Genomic DNA, 22,095 nt, shown 5'->3' with positions numbered 1-22,095 from the left:
CGCAGACGGCGCCCCGCAATGGGGCACTCGGGGAACTCGGGTGTTCCGAGCTCACGGCCCCTCTGCCTCGTGCCCCACAGGCTGACGGCCCAGGGGGCCCGAGCCCCCGCGCACCTTGGCCTGAAGTCTTCCACCCAGCGTGGACCTCGCGTGGTAGATTATGATGAGCACGTCTCCCTGCACGGTTATGCCCAGGGGAATGACTGCCTTGCCATCCTCGATTTTAAAATCCCTGAAGAACAGGACGAGAAAAGGTTCACTTCCGCCAAAAAGACAGCTTGCCAGCCAAGAACAGCCAAGGGAGCGTGGGGCGCGAGCCCCGAGCTCCCCTAAAGCACCAACACTCCGAGCCACACCTTCTTCTGCTACTGGGCGCTTCTGGGAGGGGGCAGCGCTGAAACGGACTTCCGGGGAGCTGGCCCTCAGCGCGCTGGCCCGGACGCGCCCGCCCCGGCTGCCGCCTGCGCCCGCTCCCGGGGGGTTCCCAGAGGAAGGAGGGGCCGGGAGAGCCCCGCGCTCACCGCATCTTGTCGTACTCCTGAGACGTGGTGGTGACTCGCTCGTCCCCCACATACACCTCGCAGAAGGGCCTACAGCCGTTTCTCTGCTTGCTGAACAGAGGCACGGGCGTCATGACCACGGCTTTCACCAGGATGGGCTTGCTGTGGGGCGTGATGGGCTCCTCGGCCACCATGTCACACACGTACTCAATGTACCTGCGGGGGCCGGAGGCACACCTTGTCCCACACGTGCTCGCCACACGTGCTGCACCCCCGGGGCTCTGGTCTGCTCGCCACACTTTTTTCCAACAGATGCGAGTATTTAATGATATGTTCAACTTTCATCTCATAAATTTTATATATTTTCATTTATTTTAAAATATTTTTAAGCTCTCCCTGAGATTTTTGACTCACGGGTAATTTACCAGTGGGTTAATTTCAAAACATTTAGGGATTCTTCCAGTTTTCTTTGTTATCAATTTCTTTCTTTTTTCTTTTCTCTTTTTCTCTTTAAGATTTCTTTAATTTCTTACGGTAACGCCTAAACCCCCAACGGGGCTCAAACTCACGACCCCAAGCAAGAGTTGTGTGCTCACGACTGAGCAAGCCAAGTGCCCCAATCTGTTACCAATACCTGGCGTAATTCTATTATAAACACAGTTTGTGTGAGTTTGCCGCAGTTTAATGGCCAGAACATCTTTCCCACTGAATGGCCCATGACCACTCAAAAGACCTTGTCTTTTCCAGTTGCTGGGTAGAAGGTTCTCGAGAGCTCATCCAGCTGGTTGCCGGCGACGTTCCGTTCCAAACCGACCATCTGTGTACTAGCTCCATCCGCCGAGGTGGGAACGCCGATGCCACGGTGAACACCCATCTCCGTCAACGCGGTTTTCGGCTCTGCAAGCTTGACTTCTGCTCTCAGGACACTCGCGCTTTCAACTCTCCCGGGTGGTTTTCTCGGTGCCCCCGAGGTGCACACACCAGGCGTGTGTCCCTGCCCTTGTGTGACCCCGTCCCCTCGAGATGGGGAAGGAGTGGTGACTGGCTTCCCAGCAGAGGGAGAGAAGGGAGGCCACTTCTGAGCGCAAGGCTCACACTGCATTGCGCTAGCATATCTGTGCAGGGGACTCGTCCCCACGCCACAGGAGACCCGGACGCCCACACCACATCTCCGTCCACACGAGTGAGTCCCGTCAACACCCTGAGCGAGCTTGGACATGGGCTGGAGGAGGAAGCAGCAGATGTTCTCTGCGAGGTTCGTGCCACAGCACAGCCTGGCCGCACCCCGATGGCAGACTTGGGAGGTGCAAGCCGGGCCGGGACCCCCTGACCTGCAGAGGCAGAGGGCGCGTGCGGACGGCTGAAGCCGCTGGGCCGGTGGCGAGGAATCAGGCGGCAGCTGTACGGCCACCCTTCCCTGTCCTGACGGCAGAGGCGGGGCCCCCGCAGCCAGCGCATCGCTGGTCCTGCTTGTATCCGGTCAGACAGTCCCCGAGGCTGGCACACACAGACCCTTCACGCTCGGCTCCTGCTGCGGCCGTGTTCCAGTCACCATCTTGCTGGCTGTTCTCTGTTGTTGACTTCTTCGTTGGTCTTTTCTTGAGGCGAGTGAGCATTTTTTCTAATCCGTTTATTCCCTCTGCTGACCTGCTGACTCCAGTTTGTGAAACCGTCTGTCCTGGCTGCCCCGGGAGTCCGACGAGGACAGCAGCGTGGTCTGTGCCTTCTCCCTCTGGTGACCTCAAGACCTCTGCGTGTGGTCTCCAGCGGACGGAGCGCGCTGAGCCTGAGTCGGCTTCCCGCCTGCCGGTTTTGCACCCTCTGACCTCTGGACATTTGGCGACTCATTAATTCGGGGAACTTCTCGGCTACTGCTTCTGCACGTTGCCTTCCTGCTCTACCTCCCGCAGCCACTCGACACGGCCTGGCAGGCCCGGCTGCTCAGCCCCTCATCCGTGGTCTGTCTTTGGGCTCTGGCCTCCGTGACGCCACCTGTCCTACCTTCCAGAGGCCAAGGCCCCTCCCTCAGCTGCCAGGACACAGCCTTTCTCAGGTCCAGAACTTGCGTTCGACTTCTTACAGTTCCCATCTCTGAAGTGACCACGTACTCCTGTGTCTTACCCATCTGCTTCCTCGGTACCCTCAACACATTAAACACTTGCTTTAAATTCCCGTTAGATACTTTCGGGCCTTGTACCGAAGCCACTCAGACTCCCGCCTGTCCCACAGGGGGACACCCTGTGTCCCTGCGGAAGCCAGCCAAGGTTCAGGAGGGCACAGGCTCCCCCAGGTTGCGTGGCCCTGCCCACCTCTGCACAAGGGCCCTCAAGACTCCCCACCTCTCAACACCCTCGGCTACGACCTGCCTGAGGGTGACACCTGTACGACACCGCCAAGGTGGGACACCGGTACCTTTTGTGAGATGGCCAGATGCCCGGCGGGCAACGCTTCATGCTGAACATGTACACGGCGGCCTCTGCGGTGCTGAAGAGCCGGCAGAAGCACAGGAAGGAGCAGACGGCCACAGCAGAGGCAGCTCTCCCGTCCTAGGACAAGCGGCACAGGCCAGGCTCGCGCGGCCGCAGCTGCAGGAAGGCAGGCTCCCTAATCCCATGCTTCCCCGCAGAACCACCACAGGGCCTCCCCCTGGCTGGGGACGTAGGAAGACACCCCTGCTGGGGCAAGAACTCAGAATCCAGAAAGATAAGGGCTCTTTAACAAAAAGCACATGATGGCCTGCCCCTCCAGCTGGACACTGCTCACCACCATGGTCCCCAAGCGGGCCTCACGCTCACCACCACCCCTCTGTACTCGCTCTCTTCATCATGCCTCCTGGGAGGACTTTTATCAACACCAGAATCGCAGCACTAACCTCTGGGGCCCACTGTGGCAAGCATCCCGCTTTCTGTGACACCCAGAAACCTAACCCTCACTGTGCAGGTGGGAAACTGGAAATTACTGTCCTCAGCCACGGTAAGGAGGGGCAGAGACGGGGGTCCTATGAGGCAGAGTGGCCTCAGGGCACAGGGAGATGACAGAGTGACACACGGAGAGGCCCCTCATGTTCTGTAAAGAAGGGTATGGGGACCACCTGTGTGGGCTCACTGCCCATGCGCGACAGTCGGCCACCGCTCCCTCCAGGGTCTACGCCGAAAACGACAGGGACCGTGCCAGGGCACCCGGGCCTGGGGCCACCGGCTGCAGACACCAGGACAGAACCCGCTCCTCACACGACCTGCCCCAAGTCCCAGTGCTAGCCCAGGACGTCCCAAATAGACCCTGGCTTTCAGGAAGCCAACAGGCAGCTGACGTTTGGTAGCACACTCGACACTGGACAAGGAGGCTTCCCCCTGCGAGTGGTCACTGCAGGTGACCCACGTCCTGCCAGGGCCTGGGCCGTTACTGGTTAAGGCCTGTAATTGTGCAGGCGAAAACAGCACCCTGCCTGGACCTCAGCTCAGCTCATCTTCACCAGCATTCAGGACACCCAGCCGCCCCACTGGCGGGTCATGAGCTTCCCCAAAGCAGGGATTACTCCCCCTGGTTTATGTTTTCTTCCCAGGTGCGCCCCCAACATCAAGGGCAGGGATGAGGCAGCCTCCCACTCACCACACAGTGCACAACACAGACGTTCTTGTGGTCCTGCCTGAGCCACGAGTGCATGTTCCTGCAAACGCTGTACAGGCTGCGAAGGTTCGGGGCCCGCCGGGCCGCCCAGCCACACTCGGAAACCTGTGGGCAGAGGGCTCGGCTCGGCCTGGGTTCCCTGCACCAGTTGGGGGTGCAAGCACAGGGAGCCCCACCACGGGCGCCCACTCTGGACAAACGCTGCCTCACGCACACCTCCCTCCCTCCCTTGCCCACGGACGTCTGCGGGCCTCCTGCCCCTGAGTTTTGTGCTCCAGAATATGTACCAAGCTTTGCAGACTTGGCAAAAAAGAACGGAGAACCTGTCCTTTCCCATGCTCAGGTCAGGAAGCCACACCTGTGTCCCATGTGTGGCCTCACATGTGCCTCACTGGCAAGGAACAGTGAGGCATCACTGATTTTTAGCCATTTCACGTTCTGGAGTCTTCCTCGAGAATAACCCTGCCCCCGCGGCCTGCTGCACATGGGCCCTGAGTCACCGTACCCCAGCCCCCCAGCCCCCCAGCGCCAGGGCCCTGGGCTCCGCTGGCTGCCACGGCTGTCGCTGGGGACTGTCAGAGGCCAGCCCGCTGCCACAGCTGGGTGTGAGGGCTGACAGTAAGAGAACCGCACGCAGTGAAGGCAAGCGCCCAGGCCACCCACCCGGTTATGAAACTTGGAGGGCCGATACGTCCTGGGGGAGAGGTTGTAGACCGCATAATGTCCTGGGTGCTTGGAGTCCAAAAACAACCGGACGTCTTCTATGTTGTTCTTGATAGCCGACTCCACGCCTTCTGCTGGGAATGACATCACTGAAAGAGAGCAGCCCACGTCAGCCACAACAGGGCGGGACACGTGGCCTCTGTGTGGCAGCCTCACCGGCCACTGGCAAGACAGCTGGCCACCCAGGCCCCTGCTCCTCACCCGCCACCCCCCCCCCCCCCCCCCAGCTGCTGACTGAGGAGTACAGGGCGTGTCAAGAATGGAGGGAGCACAGACCCCCACCCCCTCCAATGCCTGCCATTTACAAGCAAGACCCTCTGGGACCTCCAGACAGTGCCTCTGGGACAGAAGTTCAGTCAGAGGGCCTGCCACAGAGCAGCGTCTCCAAGGGTCGAGATTTGGGTGTGGGTTTGGTCGGGAGACCCAAGTTTCAAATGTGCCCTGCATCACTCTCCTTATGACCTCAGAGTTCCAGGAAGTTCCAGACCAGGGGGAGAAACTGGGTCGACACTGGCACCGTCCACTGCAGGTGCCCCGGGCCACATCCTGCACGCTCTGCCTGACACCGAAGCAAGGGATATGCTGGAGGCCAGCGTCCCACAAGTTGTCCTCAAGAGGGAATGAGAAGCATGTCCTATGGTCAACAGTGACAAACATACCAGCAATTCTGGATGTGATGTAAGATATGTCCAAGTCTCCCTTCGCGTAACTGGAATTAGAAAGAAGAGCGCTTGGTTAATCCCAGAAATTTCTACAGTTAAGTCACAAGAGCTTAAACTGGAGCAGGTCCTGGAGAGGCTGTGGGGATCTCGCCGTTCAGGCCGCAGCTCACAGGAAACGTTGTGTGCGCAGGTGTGTATGTATACGTGTGAATGTGCTCCAGCCGTGTGTGCATGGAGCTAACGTCTAAGAGACGGAGAGGCAGAGACCCGATGGAAACCTACTGCGCTTCTATTCTGAAGAGGCGTGACTGCAGGGGCTGGCTGTAAAAGGAGACAGTAACAAAAACGGAAGAGAGTTTTTTTGGCCCAGCACATCATGTCTGGCTCACAAGAAAAAGTTACAAGGCCCACCTAATGGCAAAAACACAGTTTCAAGAGACAGAGAAAGCATCAGAACCAGACATGGCAGGGACGCTGGAACTGTCAGACCAGGAACTTAACCAACTATGACTAATATGCTAAGGGCTCTAACTGACAAAGTAGACAGTAAGTAAGAACAGAGATAAAAATTCTAAGAAAGAACCAAAGAGAAATGCCAGAGATACAAAACGCTGTGGCAGAAATAACACAGGCCTTCGATGGGCTGATTAGGCTGACCATGGCTGAGGAAAAAGTCTCTGAGCTAGAGGATCTATCAACAGAACCCTTAAAAAATGAAAAGCAAAGAGAACAAAGACTGAAAAAACCCAGAACAAAATCACCGGCAACGTGGAACCACAAAAGGTGTATCGTACATTTAACGGGAACACCAGAAGGAGAAAAGAGAGCAGGTACAGAAGAAAGGTCTGAAACAACAAGGACCGAGAATTTCCCTCAAATCATGTCAGACGCGAAACCACGATCCAGGAAGCTCAGAGAACACCAGGCAGGATAAATACCGAGTCACCTACACTCAGGCATATCATCTTCAAACGGCAGAAAACCAAAGGAAAAAAACGTGGAAAGGGGACAGAGGGATAAAACATCTTACCTGCACAGAAACAAAGACAGGAAGTGCACCTGTCTGCTCTCCAGAAGCCACGTGAGCAAGGACACAGTGAAATATTTAGTATTGAGAGAAACACCCACCAGCCCAGAACTCCGTCCCCTGGGAATCACCCTCCAGAGGTGACTCAAACACTGGGAGAAAGTGCTGCCAGGAGACGTGCCTGGAAGGAAATGCTCTTCAAAGAGAAGGAGAATGATTCGGTCAGAAACGGGGTCTACACAAAAGAACAAAAGAAGTGACAGTGAAACGAACACTTTTATGTTTCTTGCTCTTGATGGAGTCAGGAGAAAACTGCTTGTTCGAACTCGTCACGGCAACGCCATGCCTACCTGTGCACTTTCCGCATCGACGACTCGCATACTCGCGTGCGTTTGTGCGGGTAAAGTGAATGCTAGCACGAGCACAGCGATGGGGCGCAGCGCCACCGTGGGGTGACAGAGGGTTGGGGGGCTGGTGCGGGCTGCCTGTGTAGACGTGGGTCAGCTGTAAACATGTACTGCAAACTCCAGAGCAACTAGTAAAAAAGCTGTTACTTTTTTTAAAAATAAGGATAACTGATATGGTAAGAAAGGAGAGAGAAAGGGACCCTATGAGATGCCCAGTTAGAGCCACAGAAGGCCGGGCAATGAGCAGGAAATGGAGCAGACATGGTAGGCGCCCACCCAGGACACCAAGAATCCATGTGACTATCAGTCAGAAGACACAGACGGTCACAGTGGACCAGACAAGACTCAAGAACGTGATGCCTACAAAATAATAATGCAGCTGAGCATCTCCTAATAGTTTATTCATGGTTTGGCCACTGTTCGTCGCCTCTGTGCTTTTTTTTGCTACTAGTTTGCATAACTCACTGCACGTAACAGACACCATTCTTTTGTCAGTTATGTGGTTTAAACGCATTTACTCCCAGTCACTGCCATAGCTTTTTGGAAATTTGTTTTTTAGTTTTTTTTTTTTTTTTTAACGTTTATTTATTTTTGAGAGAGAGAGAGAGCGTGAACGGGGTGGGTCAGAGAGAGAGGGAGACACAGAATCTGAAACAGGCTCCAGGCTCCGAGCTGTCGGCACAGAGCCTGACGCGGGGCTCGAACCCACAAACTGCGAGATCGTGACCTGAGCCAAAGTCGGACGCTTAGCCGACTGAGCCACCCAGGCGCCCCTATTTTTACTTTTTAAAAAAATGTTTATGTTTTGAGAAGGAGGGAGAGAGCACGTGCAAGCAAGTGAGCAAGGGAGGGACAGAGGGAGGCAGAGAATCCGAAGCAGGCACTGTGCTCAGAGCCCAACGCGGGGCCCGATCCCACAAACCGTGATATGACCTGAGCTGAAATCAAGAGTCGGATATTTAACCAGATGACCCACCCAGGTGAAACTCTTTTTGGAAATTTAAAAGAAATGTGATTTTGAGGAATATTAGATTTTTATTTTAAGTTTATCATCATTCTTTCCACGGCTACATATTATGCAATTTTTGTTAGAGTTAAGAAATCTACCTTATTCCACTGTTATAAAAACGTTCCCTCTATATGTTTATTTTCCCTAAAAAATTGCTGTTGACAATTAGACCTTTTAATTAATCAGGATTAATGTATTTAGCTGTTACTGGATAAAGATCCAACTTTTTCATAGATACCTATGGCCTCAGCACCACTCGATAACTATCCCGTGACTTTCTTCCAGACTTCTAGGTCTCATTAGTTTTACATGAGTCCCACATAGCTGGGTACTAGTTAGTGGCCTGCTCACTTCACCTACACCAGCACAGTACCCGTGTTTAAAGAAAAGTGACACAGAATGGGTTTGTCCCCTATTTTCATTAAAAAAAAAAAAACACTACTGGCAATTCTGGGTAACTTACATACAAATTTTAAGATCAAAATCTGTAAAAACACCAGGATTTTTATTTATAGTGCAATGAATTTACAAACTGAGCGATACCATCTAAAAATTAGCTCTCCCGGAGCACGTGGGTGGCTCAGCTGAGTGTCCGACTTCGGCTCAGGTCATGATCTCACAGTTCATGGGTTCAAGCCCTGCATCAGTCTCTATGCTGACAGCTCAGAGCCTGCAGCCTGCTTCAGATTCTGTATGTCCCTCTGTCTCTGCCCCTCCCCCCGCTCGTGCCCTGTCTCTCAAAAATAAACATTAGAAAACATTAAAAAAAAAAACCCTCTCTCAGGGGCGCCTGGGTGGCTCGGTCAGTTGAGCACCGATTTCTGATTTCAGCTCAGATCATGATCTTGAGGTTCGTGGCACAGAGCCCTGCGTCGAGCTCTGTGCCAACAGTGCAGAGCCTGCTTGGGACTCTCTTCCTCCCTCTTTGTCCCTCCCCCACTCGTGCGTGTGCACTCTCTCCCTCAAAATAAACACTTAAAAATAGAACGTACAATACCAGTAAAACAAAAACTTCAATCAGGCAGGTCACAGAAAGAGAAACACGTGCGAGCAGACGTGCACATCCACAGGCCCACGGGCCACACATGCTCTGGACCTGGGCCCCGGCCCCCGGGACACGGAGCGGCCATGGGCACACGCTGGCTGCGTGTGCTGGGTCTGTGTGCACGAGGAAGGCCCTCCTCCAGGGAGAGGCCTCCCAGGACTCCTGGGCCCACGCGCCCTATGAAAGGGCTCTGGCTGTACCAGAGAGGGGCTGGGCTGTTCAATGGCCCCGGAGAGTCAGTTAATGCCCGACGCCACCTGCACCAAGGCCTTTATTAACTGGGCCCTCCTGTGGCACATGGAGCTGTGCGGTGGCCACAGACCCCACAGGGGACCCAAACGGAGAACTCCTTTGGTGGACACGGCTGGCGGGCCCAGTGAGGGACAGAGCATGGCTGCCGGGCCCTGGTGGTCACGCGCACAGACGTCACCGTTACTGGTCACATCTGAGGACAGGGCCAGCACCAGCGTCTTCTGCCATTCCCCCCTCCGAGGCTCCGGCTGTCTGCGTGCTGGCTAGACAGATGGCCCGTCAGGGTCAGCCTCGGGTTTGTCTGCTTCACCGTAAGCTCCCGAGTCCGTCGGTATCCGAGGCGTCTGCAGCCCGGGCGGAAGACAGTTACGCAGGCCGAGCCGCCCACCCTGAGAGGCCTGCTTGCAAGTTGGTCCTCGGCTGTGGCTGCCGGTTCAGGAGGGTCCTTGCTGTTCCCAGAACTGGCAGGAGTGGCCCCTGTGCCCAGACTGCTTGCACCAAGACGTGATTATGCTCACACCTGCTTTCCCTCTAGAGTCCGGAGGCTGGTGTGTGCTCAGCGGAGGGGGCCCGAGAGCAGCCGCAACCCACACCCTGGGTGACAACGCTTCACCTGTGCTGCAGCGGCTCGGGCGGGGAATCGAGCGCCTCCCACGTGACGCCACGGCCAAGGACTCGGGAAGCCCCGCCTGTTCCCCGACACTTTGTGCCGCGAGCCTCTTCCCAGCGCTGATCCGCTGACCCGTGTCCTACCTCTGAGGAAAATCCCAGCTGTGAGGACGACTCCGCGCCCGGTCTTGGGTGTCCTTCGGCAAACCTTCCACCCTGGGGATGGTCCTGGGACCCTGACACGTACCCTTTTTCTCTTGTTCTAGAACCTTTGATCCCGAGGACACCGGGCGCCACCGTTTCATCCTCGTCTGCGCTCCGATGTCACCATCGCACGGGATGACCCCGAGCAGCCTCCTAGACTTGTGCACCCGCACCCCGAGGCACATCCGCTAACATCCCCAGGCCGCCACCCCGACCGCATTCTGCTTGTGCCGCCGGTCGGAGGTGTGCTGTTAGGGTTATTACTTTTTGTTAATATTCCACTTGAGGGTACAAGATAGCTGCACAAACCCAGAGTCAGTTGCAACAACAGCTAAGTCCGGAAGCGAACCACCACCACCTCTAGCCTGACACGCAACGGGGCCCCTGGGGTGCAGCCGGTGGAGCGTGCGACTCTCGATTTCAGCTCAAGTCGTGATCGCACGGTTCGTGAGTTCAAGCCCCGTGTGGGCCGACAGCAGGGAGCCTGCCTGGGCTTCTCTCCCTCTCTGCCCCTGCCCTGCTCACACGCTTACTCTCAAAATTAAAAAATGTTAAAAGAAACACACACACACAAGCAACGATTTTATGTTCCTTCGTTTCTCAAAACTGCTTTTAAGAGCAGTGCACAAGTGCACGAGCATGTGGCACCAAGCCCTCCCCCTCCCGCCGCACCGCCTCCCAGCCCTGGCTTCTCGGGGCGCCGGCATCCTGGTCGCACAGCAGGCCACGGGCACCCAGCCCCCGCACCCACCCTGGAGAGGCTGGCAGCCGAGGCCCGTCTGCTCTCTCCCTGCACCTCAGCAGAGAGGCTGTGAAATGCTGGACCCGCCTCACGCCTGAGGCCCAGCAAGAAACAGGGCTTCCGCACAGCTGGTGCGCCTTTTTTGGAGAGACTTGAGAAGTTTCTCCCGCGTTCTGGAACCTCCCGCTCATCGTCGTCAGGGGCTATGGCTCCAGAGCCCTCCGGTCCCAGAAGCCAGCCCCAAGACCCCTGCAACGTCACCTGCCGGGATGAGACCTGCCGTCCGCCCTGCCGGTGCTGCGGCCGCACGACATGCAGAGGATGACGGCCCGTGGGGTGAGCCACGTGGAGGGGCCCACGACATGGCGGCACCGTGCGAGGTCGCCCCTCATCGGAGGCGCGAGTGGAGAAGCGCCGCAGACGGGAGGCGAGCCTACAGGCCACAGGCGTCCCCACCTGTCCTGTCTGGGCCCCCCAACCAGAATGTGAGCCACAGCAGCCGGACCGCTCCCGACCCCAGGGACAGACCTGGAGAGCTCCTTCGACAAGGCGTGGCCTGGGACACTGATCCACAGCCAGTAGAAATCGGGTTTCTCGTCGTTACACAAAGTCACATCAGAGACTGCGTGCGCGCTGCTATCTAACACAGTGCTCACACGTGCAACACTCACACGGGTGTGCGCGTGCTCACGCAACGTGTGTGCGACTTTACCTGTGTTGTCTGCGGCTGGTGTGTGCGCACACACAAGAACAGGGAAAGCAGAGGAGCCTCCACGCAATCAGACACACGTGGTAACTACAGAGAACAAGGGTCCCGACCCCCGGCCTGAGAACCAGCTCCCACGGATCATCCCCTGAAACCATCGGCACAGAGAAGCAGAGCCTCACGTGGACGCTGAGATCCCTGAGCTGGCCTGCGGGGGTGGGGAGCGTGCTGGAGACCCGGGCCTGTGAGGCTCCCACGGAGCTCCCTAGGCATAGTGGAGATGCCTTCGGAGGACCTGGCAAACGCAGGCCATGTGTGCTGGCCACAAGGGCCTCGGGCCGGTGTCCAGGGTGACAGGGTAGCCCCCGATTGTGCACATGCGCACTCCCCTCAACAACCTGCTCACAAAGCGACTTGATTTACCCACACGCTCAAACCCAAGCGGCCCGAGTGACTCAACATTTTAGCTCAGTGGGCCTGCGGTCGTGAGGTGTCCTGGGCCCCTCCACTGTCCCCCTTGCTCCACGCCACGGAGGAGAAACCACACCAACGCAAGGGGCACCGTCCCGGTGCAAGGGAGGCGCTGAGGCTGGCGGCTCAGGTGCTCCATGGAAAAGACCTCCCGGGGGCGAGAGTGGCAGGGCCCCGTGGCTTCGGGCACTCCCATGTGCCCCTCCGCGGCAGGGGTGGGAACGGGTGGCCGAGGCACCCCCATCAGGCAGCGCCACCCCCCTGCCTGGGCCCACGAGGCTGATGGCATCACACGCTCACCAGCAGCCTCAAGTGCAGGTCCTGCCAGGTCTGGAGGCAGGACAGAGCCCAAAGGTCGGGAAACCCCTACTACAAAGAGACCACGTGCTGTCACTGTCATCTAGACGCCGTGCCCACGTGCCCTCACTCACTTGGCAACGGACTGGATGACCTTGGAGGAGGTGTCCTTGATGTTTGTGAAGAGGCGCTCGGTGCCCCCCCGCAGGATATCCAGGAGCCCGCCATAGGGCTGGTCGTACTCGGCAAGCGCCAGGCCTGGAAGCAAAGACACGTCGGCTCAAGTCACAGCACAGCCTGGGGCTGGAGGCGGGGCCGCGAGGCGTAGGTGGGAGCCAGCTCCTGGGGAGACGGGAGAACCAGAACGGGCAGGGAGCCCTGCTTCCCGTCAAGCCCGACCATCAGCGCACAGTATCCGGGCACAGGAACGAAACCAGCCAAATGCTGCCTGAGCCTGGGGGGGGAGCCCCGCCCTGCCCGGCACCCACGAAGTGCCTAGCCAGCTGCTCTGTCCCCAGGGCAGAAGCTGGGCCCCGTGAAGAGGAGCCGGTCCCTCTGGGCACACGTGGCCCTCCATTCACGTCTCGGTGATGTCCCACCAGCCCACTCCCAGCACGCACTAACTCACGCTGAGGGGACCAGCGAAGGGGAGGCAGCCTGGTGGACACAGACACCACAGACGCTTAGAGGAGGAAAGGGTGGGGAAGGACGAGGGGGGAGAACACGGGGTGGGCCGTACAGGGGGGAGGCCTGGTCACCCCAAGCCAGGCCACAGGCCACATGGTAGACCTTGGGCATGCCTGGGGCACAATTCTATCTTTTGCAGGGACAGGGCTGCTGGCATAGAGCCCAGGCTCCTGACCATAGCTCCAAACGGGCACCTGCAGGACACGGCTGCCTGGATGAGAACAGGGTGGTAGCAAAAGAAGGCAGTCCCTGAAACCCCAGGGCCGCAACGGTGGGGTCATCAAAGGGGGCTCGGGTGGGAGACGTCGGTGTGAAGAGACGAGCATGATCTACGACTGCACCTGTGCCGCGGGGGCCTCTCTGGCAGCCTCTGTGCGTAAAGCGGCAGCACCAGCGGCCAGACGGCCGGCCCGCGGCTGGGACGAGGCTGGACGACATGGCCCACACGTGAGATGTTTCTGTTGGTTCGTCACTAGGCAGTAGCTGGCCCAGCCCTGGCCAGGCACCACCGCTCGTGTGGTGTGAGCACATGTGCGGCAGGGTCATCCCTTGGGGCCTTGAGAAGCACCCCCCCCCCCCCCACCGCCCCCCGCCATGGCAGATGAGGCAGCCCCACACACGGGACACTCAGGGAGGCACCCAGGGCCCACCGTGCATGGATATGGAGCGCCCAGGGCATGGGCCCTGCTGGCTGGCGGGGACAGCTGAAGGACCCAGGACTCCACGCCCCGAAGAATGAGAGGTGGGGGATGAGCACGGGGGCCTGTGGCAGAGAAGCACGTCCTGGCATGGCCTTCCAGAACTTTCCAAGGCATGGCCACACAGAGCTCAGGCTGAGGGCTTCTGTGGGGGCATAGTTATGCCACTGCTGGGTACCCAACCCATCCTGATACACACTGGCCGAGGGGAGTAGAGGTCGCTCACCACACGTGACCTGAGCTATAGAAGGCCGCCGGCCTCACCTCCACTGCTGCCAGAGCCGACCCTCTGCCACCCCCCGTCTGAGTCCCCGCTCGGAGCCCTCCAGCCCCCCAGATCCTACCATGGCCGCTCTATTCCCCACACCCTCCTTCTGATGCACTTGTCCTCCTGGTTACTCTCTGCCCTTCAAGGCACGCCCTCCTCTACACGCCAAGAAGTGACTTACAGAGCGGCTGTGGGCCTCCGGGGCGGAGTGAGCCACGCAGGTGGGTGGCCCCTGTGGCCACCGCCAGTTGTCACTCCATGCTAGAGGACCGGTACCGCCCTGATGGTGTCGGGAGAGGACAGCTGATGCTCACGCCTCTTCCCCTGTCCCCTGTGGTCCTGAGCGTGTCAGTTCCATTGAGTCCTGGCGGTTCCAGGGAATCTGAACCTGAGGGTGGTCCTGGGGTCCCTGAACACGTAGCCTGTCTCTTGCTGTCAGGTGCGCCGCACACAGCGGGAGCATGGTAACCCCAGGGGCAAACGGGGAGGGGGGCACAAGGCAGGGGGCACTCACCTCCACTGTAGCCGCCGCTGCTGGAGCCCCCGAGGTGGGGAGGCCCTCGAGACGGGACAGCATTCCCATAGCCCCCATTCTGCTCTAGGAGCTGCAATGATTCCAAATGCAAACAATCAATCTCCAGAGGCCGGGGCCAGGGTTCAGGTGGCTCCTCCCCAAACAGAAAACCTTCAGATGCTGGCACAAGGTGCCTGTGGGCCCCAGGTACGCTGGCCACCAAGTTAACCTAGCTCTCTCTACCTGACTTACTAAAACATCCAAGAGAACTTCCCGGACTCTGAACAGCCCAGCTGAACCAAAAGGCAGACCACACTGACAAGTGACCTGCCCGTGTGCTGTTCTGGAGCCGACGTGCTCGGGCGCACACCTAACACAGAGGAGGCGGCCGTGAGCCTGCCCAACTCTGCAAGTGGTCCCTGCACGCCCACCGCACGCCAAGGCTCCACGGCGACACGGGGCAGATGGGGCGTGCGGACGGCAGACCCTCGGGGCTGAGGCATCTGTGTGGGGAGGTGCACCCAGACTCAGTCAGCTCGTGCCCTCTGGCTGCCACAGGAGCGGGGCAGTGGGCTGTGCACAGTGAGGCTCTTTCGCGAGCTGAGCCCGAGGCCAGTGTGGGGCTGGAGCCTCGAAGAGATTCGTGCAGCCCGGAGGCAAGGTGCACGGCGCAGGCCTCCTGCTCAGCCCCCTTGGGGCGGCCTCAGCCTTCCTCAGTCTCAGGGAAGATGCAGTTTCTGCCGGTGGCTTGTTTTATAAGTTACTCGGTAGTGTGCTTTAGGGTTTTCGGTGAAGCTTTACAAAATACGACCATCGAGGTGGAGTTTTACCACATTAAACTCAGGAAATGAGGTACACGTGCTATCGTTTCTACTGAACGTGACGACACCTTGCCTTTCTTAGTGACCTAGTAGGGAATCGGTATTAACATCCTACGAGTTCCTGAAAATAATACACATGCCACCAAGTGGTCGGCAACTACCACTGTTAGGCCACGTCTCCTCTTCGCCAATTCTCTACTTATCAATTTCTGGAAGAAACAGAACATCCCCGACCGTGACCCGATGCCTCCCACGACTCCCTGTAAACTAACGAATGCTGCTCGGTATCTCAGAGACTGTGTTGTTAAAGACGGGTAAATGACACCCGTTTTCCTTTTAAAGTTCCTTTTCACAGCATCCTATTGAACCACACAGCCGAACACTTCGTATGCCTCCACTCTTGGGTTTCAGACTCGATTCCTATTCCCCCTCTCGAGGGGCCCTGTCTGCTGCATGCGGCCCTGTGTGACGGGCTGCCTTCCCGTGGGGAGGATGGCCTCGCTGCACACTCGGCCCCTACATAAGAGGTTTAAGGTTTGCACGCATGGGGCACAGGTCTCAGAAGCACTAGCATCAGGACACGCGCAGCAGTGGACCCACCAGGAGCTGCGTCCATCCACGGGGACTCCCAGGGGCGCGCACGCAGGCAGGCCTGCCCACCGATCAGACACCTCCCCACGCCGCCTGGGGCCCCTGCTCGCCTTTGGGGACGAGCACATTTTCTGCGGGGCTACGTGGCACTCTGGGCCAACCCGCTTTAGCGCCAGACTGCTCCGAGGCTCTCTCTGGACCGAACCCACTGCCCCCCCCCCCCCCCCGCCAAGTTCCGTGGCCTTCTCCCCCTCACCCCGCTGTGACCTTCCGTGGCCTTCTCCTCATCCGTGCTCCTCTCCACCTCCCGCCCTGGCCCCTGGGATGCAGGGAACCAGCCCAGGAGGTTAAGCACTGAGCACCAGGGCCCCACGCCCGGTTGACTCCCCCGGCTCCTATGATCGGGTGGGACGTTTCCCCTGTCACCCCGGCCTGTGGAGGCTCCACGGCACTCGTGAGCCCCCTCAGGGAGCCGTGTCTCTTGCCCTAGAGCAGGTGCGGCCTCTCACGGAAACGTCCTGACAACACCCGTCAAGGCCCCTACCTCAGTGATGGGCGACTTGGGGTTCACATTCCTGGCGGCCGCAATCTCCTGGAGCTGGTTGACCAGTTCTGTGATGGACAGCCGCTCCTCGGGGTTGACCTTCAGCGTAGCGCCTAGGGCAGAGGCAGGCGAGCTCAGGGCACGGTCTGGGGTCAGCAGTGCCCACCCTCCCCGAGATCACAGACCCGAGGCCCCTCATTTCATTTACAGCACTGATTTCGCTTACAAGCGAGAGAGGGTAACATGACAAGAGAGCCACAGCGAAAACGGCACAAAGTTACCAGAACCGGCCACTCAAAGCACCGAGAATTCACAAAGGGGGCTGAGCGCTAGGAAAAGCCCTGAGTAGAGCGGCCGCCACACAGCCATGAGGGGCAGGGGACGGCCGGGGCCCTGGATGTGACACAGGTCCCCGCACGCGGGACTTACGGATGAGGTCATGGAACACAGAGTACTGGGTGTCATCAGGAGGGATTGAGAACTTCCCGTTGACTATTCTAAGCTTTGCTCCGTCTTCAAATGGGTGCTGCCTGAAGCACAGCAGGTACAAGATGCAGCCCAGGGCCTGCAGGGGACAGGGGGCGTGGTGGGGGTGGGGGCTAGGAGGGGGTGTGGGGGAGGGGGCTGAGAAGGCAGGGGAGGGGGTTGGAGGGAGGGGTTGAGAGGGTAGGGGAGGGGGCAGAGGGGGGAGGGGGCTGAGGAGGTGGGCTGGGGGCCCAGAGGGGGAGGGGGCTGAGAGGGGAGAGGAAGGGGTTGGGGGAGAAGGGGTTGAGAGGGAGTGGGAGGGGGTGAGGGGGAGGGGGCTGAGGAGGTGGGGGCTAAGGTGGGGACAGGGTTGAGGGGGGAGGGGGGGGAGGGGCTGGGGGCTGAGAGGGTGGGGGAGGGGGCGGGGCCCATCCAGCCAAAGGTCAAGGAGCTGGAGCCACACCCTGGTCTGAGTTCCAGGCACACCCAGCCCACTCTCTGCCCTCATCAGGCACAAACTATGGAGATCAGAGGAAGAACAGACAACAATCTCATTTTCTCAGCAAGAGGTCCTTTCAAAGGGAAAAGTGCCCACATTCAGGCACTTGGGACCCAGCAGGGCAGCTCCAGAGACCACTAGGGCAGAAGGCAGGGAGCAGGCCTGCGGGTCCTGGGGGTCTGCCGCTGCCTGCTAGCCCTGTGGCCTCCGATGCGGGCACACTCGTGGCCCAGACTGAGCAGGGCACTCGGGGCCCAGTGGAGGCCACACCCTCGGCACCCAACGTCAGTCCCCCCATCAACCGCCGTGTGTGCGTACGAGTGTCCCCCAGCCGACCGTGCTGAGGAGCACCTACTGGGGTGGAAAGGAGATGCGCGGTGAGTTTGACACCACAGGCTGCCGCTATCCCAAGAAAAGGCTCCAGCGTGCAAATCCTACCGATTCACACGTTTTAGACACGGTGAAGCCCGTCGGCACCCACGGCGGGGTCAGCACTGGAGGCGGCCTGGGAGGTCTGGGGCTGTCCCTGCTCGGAGAGGCCAGGGAAGGGGCAGGGTGCCTCCGCACCAGCGGGCGCAGCCCCGGGCCACTCAGAGCTGCGCTCCCCAAGTTCCGCACCCTGATGCTGGACGAAGGGGTCAGCGGACCCCAGGAGGAGCGCTACGCCATGCAGGAAGTGCCACAGGGTTTCAGAAAGGTGAAGGGAGCGGGGTCGCCTAGGCGTCGGAGCCCGGCCCTCACTCTGGCCATGGCCAGACCGGCAAAAAGACCCAAGGCTGGGACTGGTCAGGCTGCACGAAGCCCCAGCTTCTCTGAAGGGGCTCTGAGCAGGGGGAGCTCAGGCCCAGGCCTGCAGGCGGCAGACAGGTCCGGGCAGAAGGTGCCACCCCGGGACTCTGCAGCACTCGGACACTCCACCCGACTTATGCTCGGTTCCGCTCCACTAAGGGCAATCACGGTGGTTCTTGTGACAAGGAAAGGAGAAGAAAAAGAAGGGTGGCCAGAGGGACGGGGAGCGGAGTGGGGAGGCCAGAACCCCCGTCCAGAGGCACGGCTGCCCGGGCACACAGCCGTGCCGCCTCACCCAAATGTCTTGCTTTTCGCCGATGGGGAAGTTCGAGTACAAGTCCACGATCTCTGGCGTCCTATACATGGGTGTGGTGTTCCTGGTGATCTGAAGGACAGACACAGACGTCTCAAAGGAAGGCCACTCGTGAGCACCACCTGTCCTGCATCGATGTCGTGCTACTTCCCCAAATACCCCGCAGGACGTCTGTGAACGACACTCACTTACACCCCGTTGCGTCCCACACAGACGGCAGGCTGCTCAACTCCCTCCTCACCCCCACTGCCGCCCGTCTCCCGAGCGCCTCTGGTGCTCCTGACGCAGCCACGCACGCCAAGCATTCACTGCGGGCACCCTAGCTCGTGTGGGTGTGAGGAGAAGCAGGTGTCACCCACAGGAAGTCTGTCCAGAGCCGTGAGCTGGGTCGCTCGTGTCTCTGAGAGAAAGTGCTATTCTAAAAGAAGCCTCCTGACGGGATCTTGTGGACAAAGAACCTTCTCCAACGGGAGAGAGAACTAAACCAAATTTAGCTGGTTGGTTCAGGTTTTCACACGCAAGATCCTGAGACCCAAGTATACAGGGCAGGACACGGGACCAAGGACAGGCTGGCAGCACAGCCCAGGGGGAGAGCCACACGCCCACGGCGTGCGTCGCCGCACACGGCAGACACGAACACCAGCCACGGGGCTACAGATTCCGCTGCCACGACCTCAGCCGGACAAGGAAACAAACACGTGGCAAGTGTGACGGGCTGTTCTCCACCTGAAGGTGCTACTCCACGGCAACCCTCTGAAGAGGCCACGGGAGGGGTGCAGGTGAGGCCCGGGGTCAGAGCGCGTAAGTCCTCGGGCAGACGCACCCGGCATGCCGCGAGGGAGGCGAAGCCGGGGGCACCACGCAGCCCAGACGTGGGGCGACAGGAACACCCACGCGGGACAAGTCGCCAAGCCGCACACTTAGGGTTCTGCGCTGCTGTGCCCGTCTGGCAAGCTCCCGTGGAAAGCCCTATTCTACGCCGGATTTGTTCACAGACCGGCCGCTGCGATCCAGGCTCACACCCTGAGGAGACACGAGAACCCACGTGCGGGCCGCTCGGCATGCTGCCGCCTGTAAGCGTGCAGACGACAGGACACCGGACGCGGCCTGACCGTGAGCACGCGGCACTGGCCAAAGAGACCCAGGTGCACCACAGAGGGACCCATGCTGACCCAGCACAGCCCACAAAGCACGAAAAGCAAACAGAAGCCAGGAGAGGGTGTGCAGTGTGAGGGTCGGGGAGCTGGGAGACGCACGTCCGCGGGCCTGGCCCTTCAGAAGAAACACGGCACCGCCTGTAGCTCAATTCTCCCGGAAACCAGCAACCGCTCGAAAAGTCAAGTCAAGTAATTAAAAAGTAAGATGCAATCAAGTGAGTAACTAAACCCCTTGGAAGGAGAGAGCACAGATGCAAGGACTTGTCAACACAGCATCTGAGAGCACGCGCCTGGTCTGGGCTGTAGATCGGGGGCGGGGGACACCCGAGGGCCACAAATCCACCCTGACTTCCTTCTGGGACATTCACGCTCTCTGGTGACACCAGAACTCTCGGACGTGTGCTGGAGTGGAGCGCGGGTGCACATGGTGACGCTACCGGGCCACTCGCTGGGAGAGGGGGACACGCAGATGTGGGGTGGCGGGGGGGGAGCAAGAAGCCCACCGGACACACCAGAGTGGAGGCACTGGCACAGACGCGTGACTTGCCACAGGACATGCGTGGAGGCGTGCCCACACAGGCACGCACGCCCCGAGTGGTCTCCGGTGCCTCCCGCCCCCCCCCCCCCCCCCCGACCCCGAGCCAGCGGCTCTCCTCCAAGGCGGGCACACACACAGCAGGGTCGGCAGGGCAGGCACCTGCTCGGCCCAGAACGCCCTCCTGCCCCGGCAAGTGGGCAGGGCTCCCAAGGGATGGGAGCCCGACAAAGAACATAGGGTCAAGTGGGAAGCGAATCTGGGGCATTTGAAGGACACACCACGAACCCCGAAAAAGACGGCACCCACGAGTTCTGATAAAGAACCATCACAGGAGGTGTGGGGGGGCTCCTGCCAGGGTAGTGGGGCACACACGTCACCAGGGCAAACAGCAGAGGCGGGAGGAGGCAAAGGACAGGAAGCCAGAGCAAGCAGCTGGCCCCCATGCCCCCGCCCGGGAGACGGAGGCAACCAAGCAACCATCACCCAAAAACAGGTGTGCGTGAGACACAGTGGGTGTTCGCACACCTCCAAGGACCCCCTGAGACCAGTGATGGAGACAGGACTCAGAGCCCATGAGGCGGTTACAAAGCCGCCCACCACACGGGATCGAGGGGCCCCCTCCCACGCTGCTATGCTGTTCCGTTCTGCCAGCCGAGCAACTGAACGAGAGAGTTAAACATACTCTTTTTGCCGGGAATGACTTCCTTAGGAACGCTCTCACGCACAAGCAGGAACGCGCTGGGTTGGGGTGATCCGACGTGCGTCCGATTCAGTAATGGAGCACAGTCAGTTCCAGGAACAGCCAGCAGGTCAGGAGCACCTGTGCTTTGACCCATGACACCCGGTCCAGGGACGGACTCCGTCCAGACAAGAGGTGCCCCGCTGGCCCACATCCCGTCCCCGACTCCTTCACGGCAGGCTTCCTCGGTGTCCCCGGCAGAGCACGGATGCAGCACCTCCCCTCCCCCGTCATTCTGCGTGGCTTCCTGTCTCCTGTGTTTGGCTTGTGTGGTTTCTGTGAGCTGCTTATCTAAGTACGAGTCCCTAGGGGAACGGCTGGGGGTGTCCAGCGGAGGGCACACCAAAGAGCCCCCCAGGTCCCTCCCCCAGGCTGCACAGTCACATGTGCACGGGCTCTGTCCTGCTCTGTGCTGCCTGCTACCCACACGTCCTCAGGACAAACCTACCAATCTCCTGTGGGGTCTCCTGTGGGACCCGTGAGGGAGAGTTTTCAGTGATTTTTTTTTTTTTTTTTTTTAATAACCACATTTGGGACGGTGAGAAAGTTCTGTGGATGGACAGTGGGGATGGCTGACCGATGACGAATGTAGTTAATGCCACTGGAACGTGCACTTAAAAATGGTTAAATTAAATAAGATGGTAAATTTTATGTTGTGTGTTTTTTATCACAATACAAAAAAACACTGCAATTAACAAAGGCCGTAAGAAGGTCTGGGACGAAGTGAGGGACGGAGACATGAGGTAAGCCTCAAATTCGGCGTCTCCCGGCCCACACACGAGCCCGGGAGGCGAACGCCGGGATGTGGGACGGGCAGGCCGCGCGGCCGCAGCCAGAGCATCGGTGACTGCGGAGACCCAGGCCGAGCAGACCACAAAGGGCACCACGTGCCACACGACTCACCTCTTCTTCCACCAGGGCCCGCCTCTGGGCGCTCCAGCTGTAGTCCGGGTAATGCGAGATGGTCGTAGCACTGCCAAAGTCACACAGCTTGATGGTCCCCTGGTTACTGAGCAACAAGTTCTCCACCTGCAGAATCCCAGAGGGCGGTCAGGGGCTCGGGTGCCGAGACCCAGGCCTGGGGGCGCCTTCCTCCCACAAAGGGGAAGAAACGGCATTTTAACCTCTCTCTGATCGAAGTCAGCACGTGTACCTTTGAAAACGGGGAACTCAGAAAAATAAAGTTATGAC

At 59.1% G+C, this 22,095-nt stretch overlaps 1 protein-coding gene across 5 annotated transcripts in view; it reads right to left on the bottom strand.

Annotated features, from left to right (window-relative positions):
- The window catches only part of GAK (cyclin G associated kinase), a 53,694-nt gene that overhangs the window by 13,473 nt on the left and 18,126 nt on the right, over positions 1-22,095 (bottom strand). For all 5 annotated transcript variants that reach the window (XM_058723262.1, XM_058723260.1, XM_058723264.1 and 2 more), the window contains 12 exons: positions 21,808-21,933; positions 18,453-18,542; positions 16,834-16,969; positions 16,405-16,517; positions 14,449-14,539; positions 12,416-12,539; positions 5,510-5,559; positions 4,791-4,939; positions 4,110-4,232; positions 2,913-3,046; positions 522-716; positions 115-232 (listed from right to left, as the gene is read on the bottom strand). In XM_058723262.1, the coding sequence (XP_058579245.1) occupies positions 115-232; positions 522-716; positions 2,913-3,046; positions 4,110-4,232; positions 4,791-4,939; positions 5,510-5,559; positions 12,416-12,539; positions 14,449-14,539; positions 16,405-16,517; positions 16,834-16,969; positions 18,453-18,542; positions 21,808-21,933 (1,449 nt within the window). The remainder of the gene's footprint in view (positions 1-114; positions 233-521; positions 717-2,912; positions 3,047-4,109; positions 4,233-4,790; positions 4,940-5,509; positions 5,560-12,415; positions 12,540-14,448; positions 14,540-16,404; positions 16,518-16,833; positions 16,970-18,452; positions 18,543-21,807; positions 21,934-22,095) is intronic.

This window comes from Neofelis nebulosa, chromosome 3 (assembly GCF_028018385.1).
Source record: "Neofelis nebulosa isolate mNeoNeb1 chromosome 3, mNeoNeb1.pri, whole genome shotgun sequence".
NCBI classification, from domain to species: Eukaryota; Metazoa; Chordata; class Mammalia; order Carnivora; family Felidae; genus Neofelis; species Neofelis nebulosa.
This window is presented reverse-complemented; position numbering and strand designations above follow the sequence as displayed.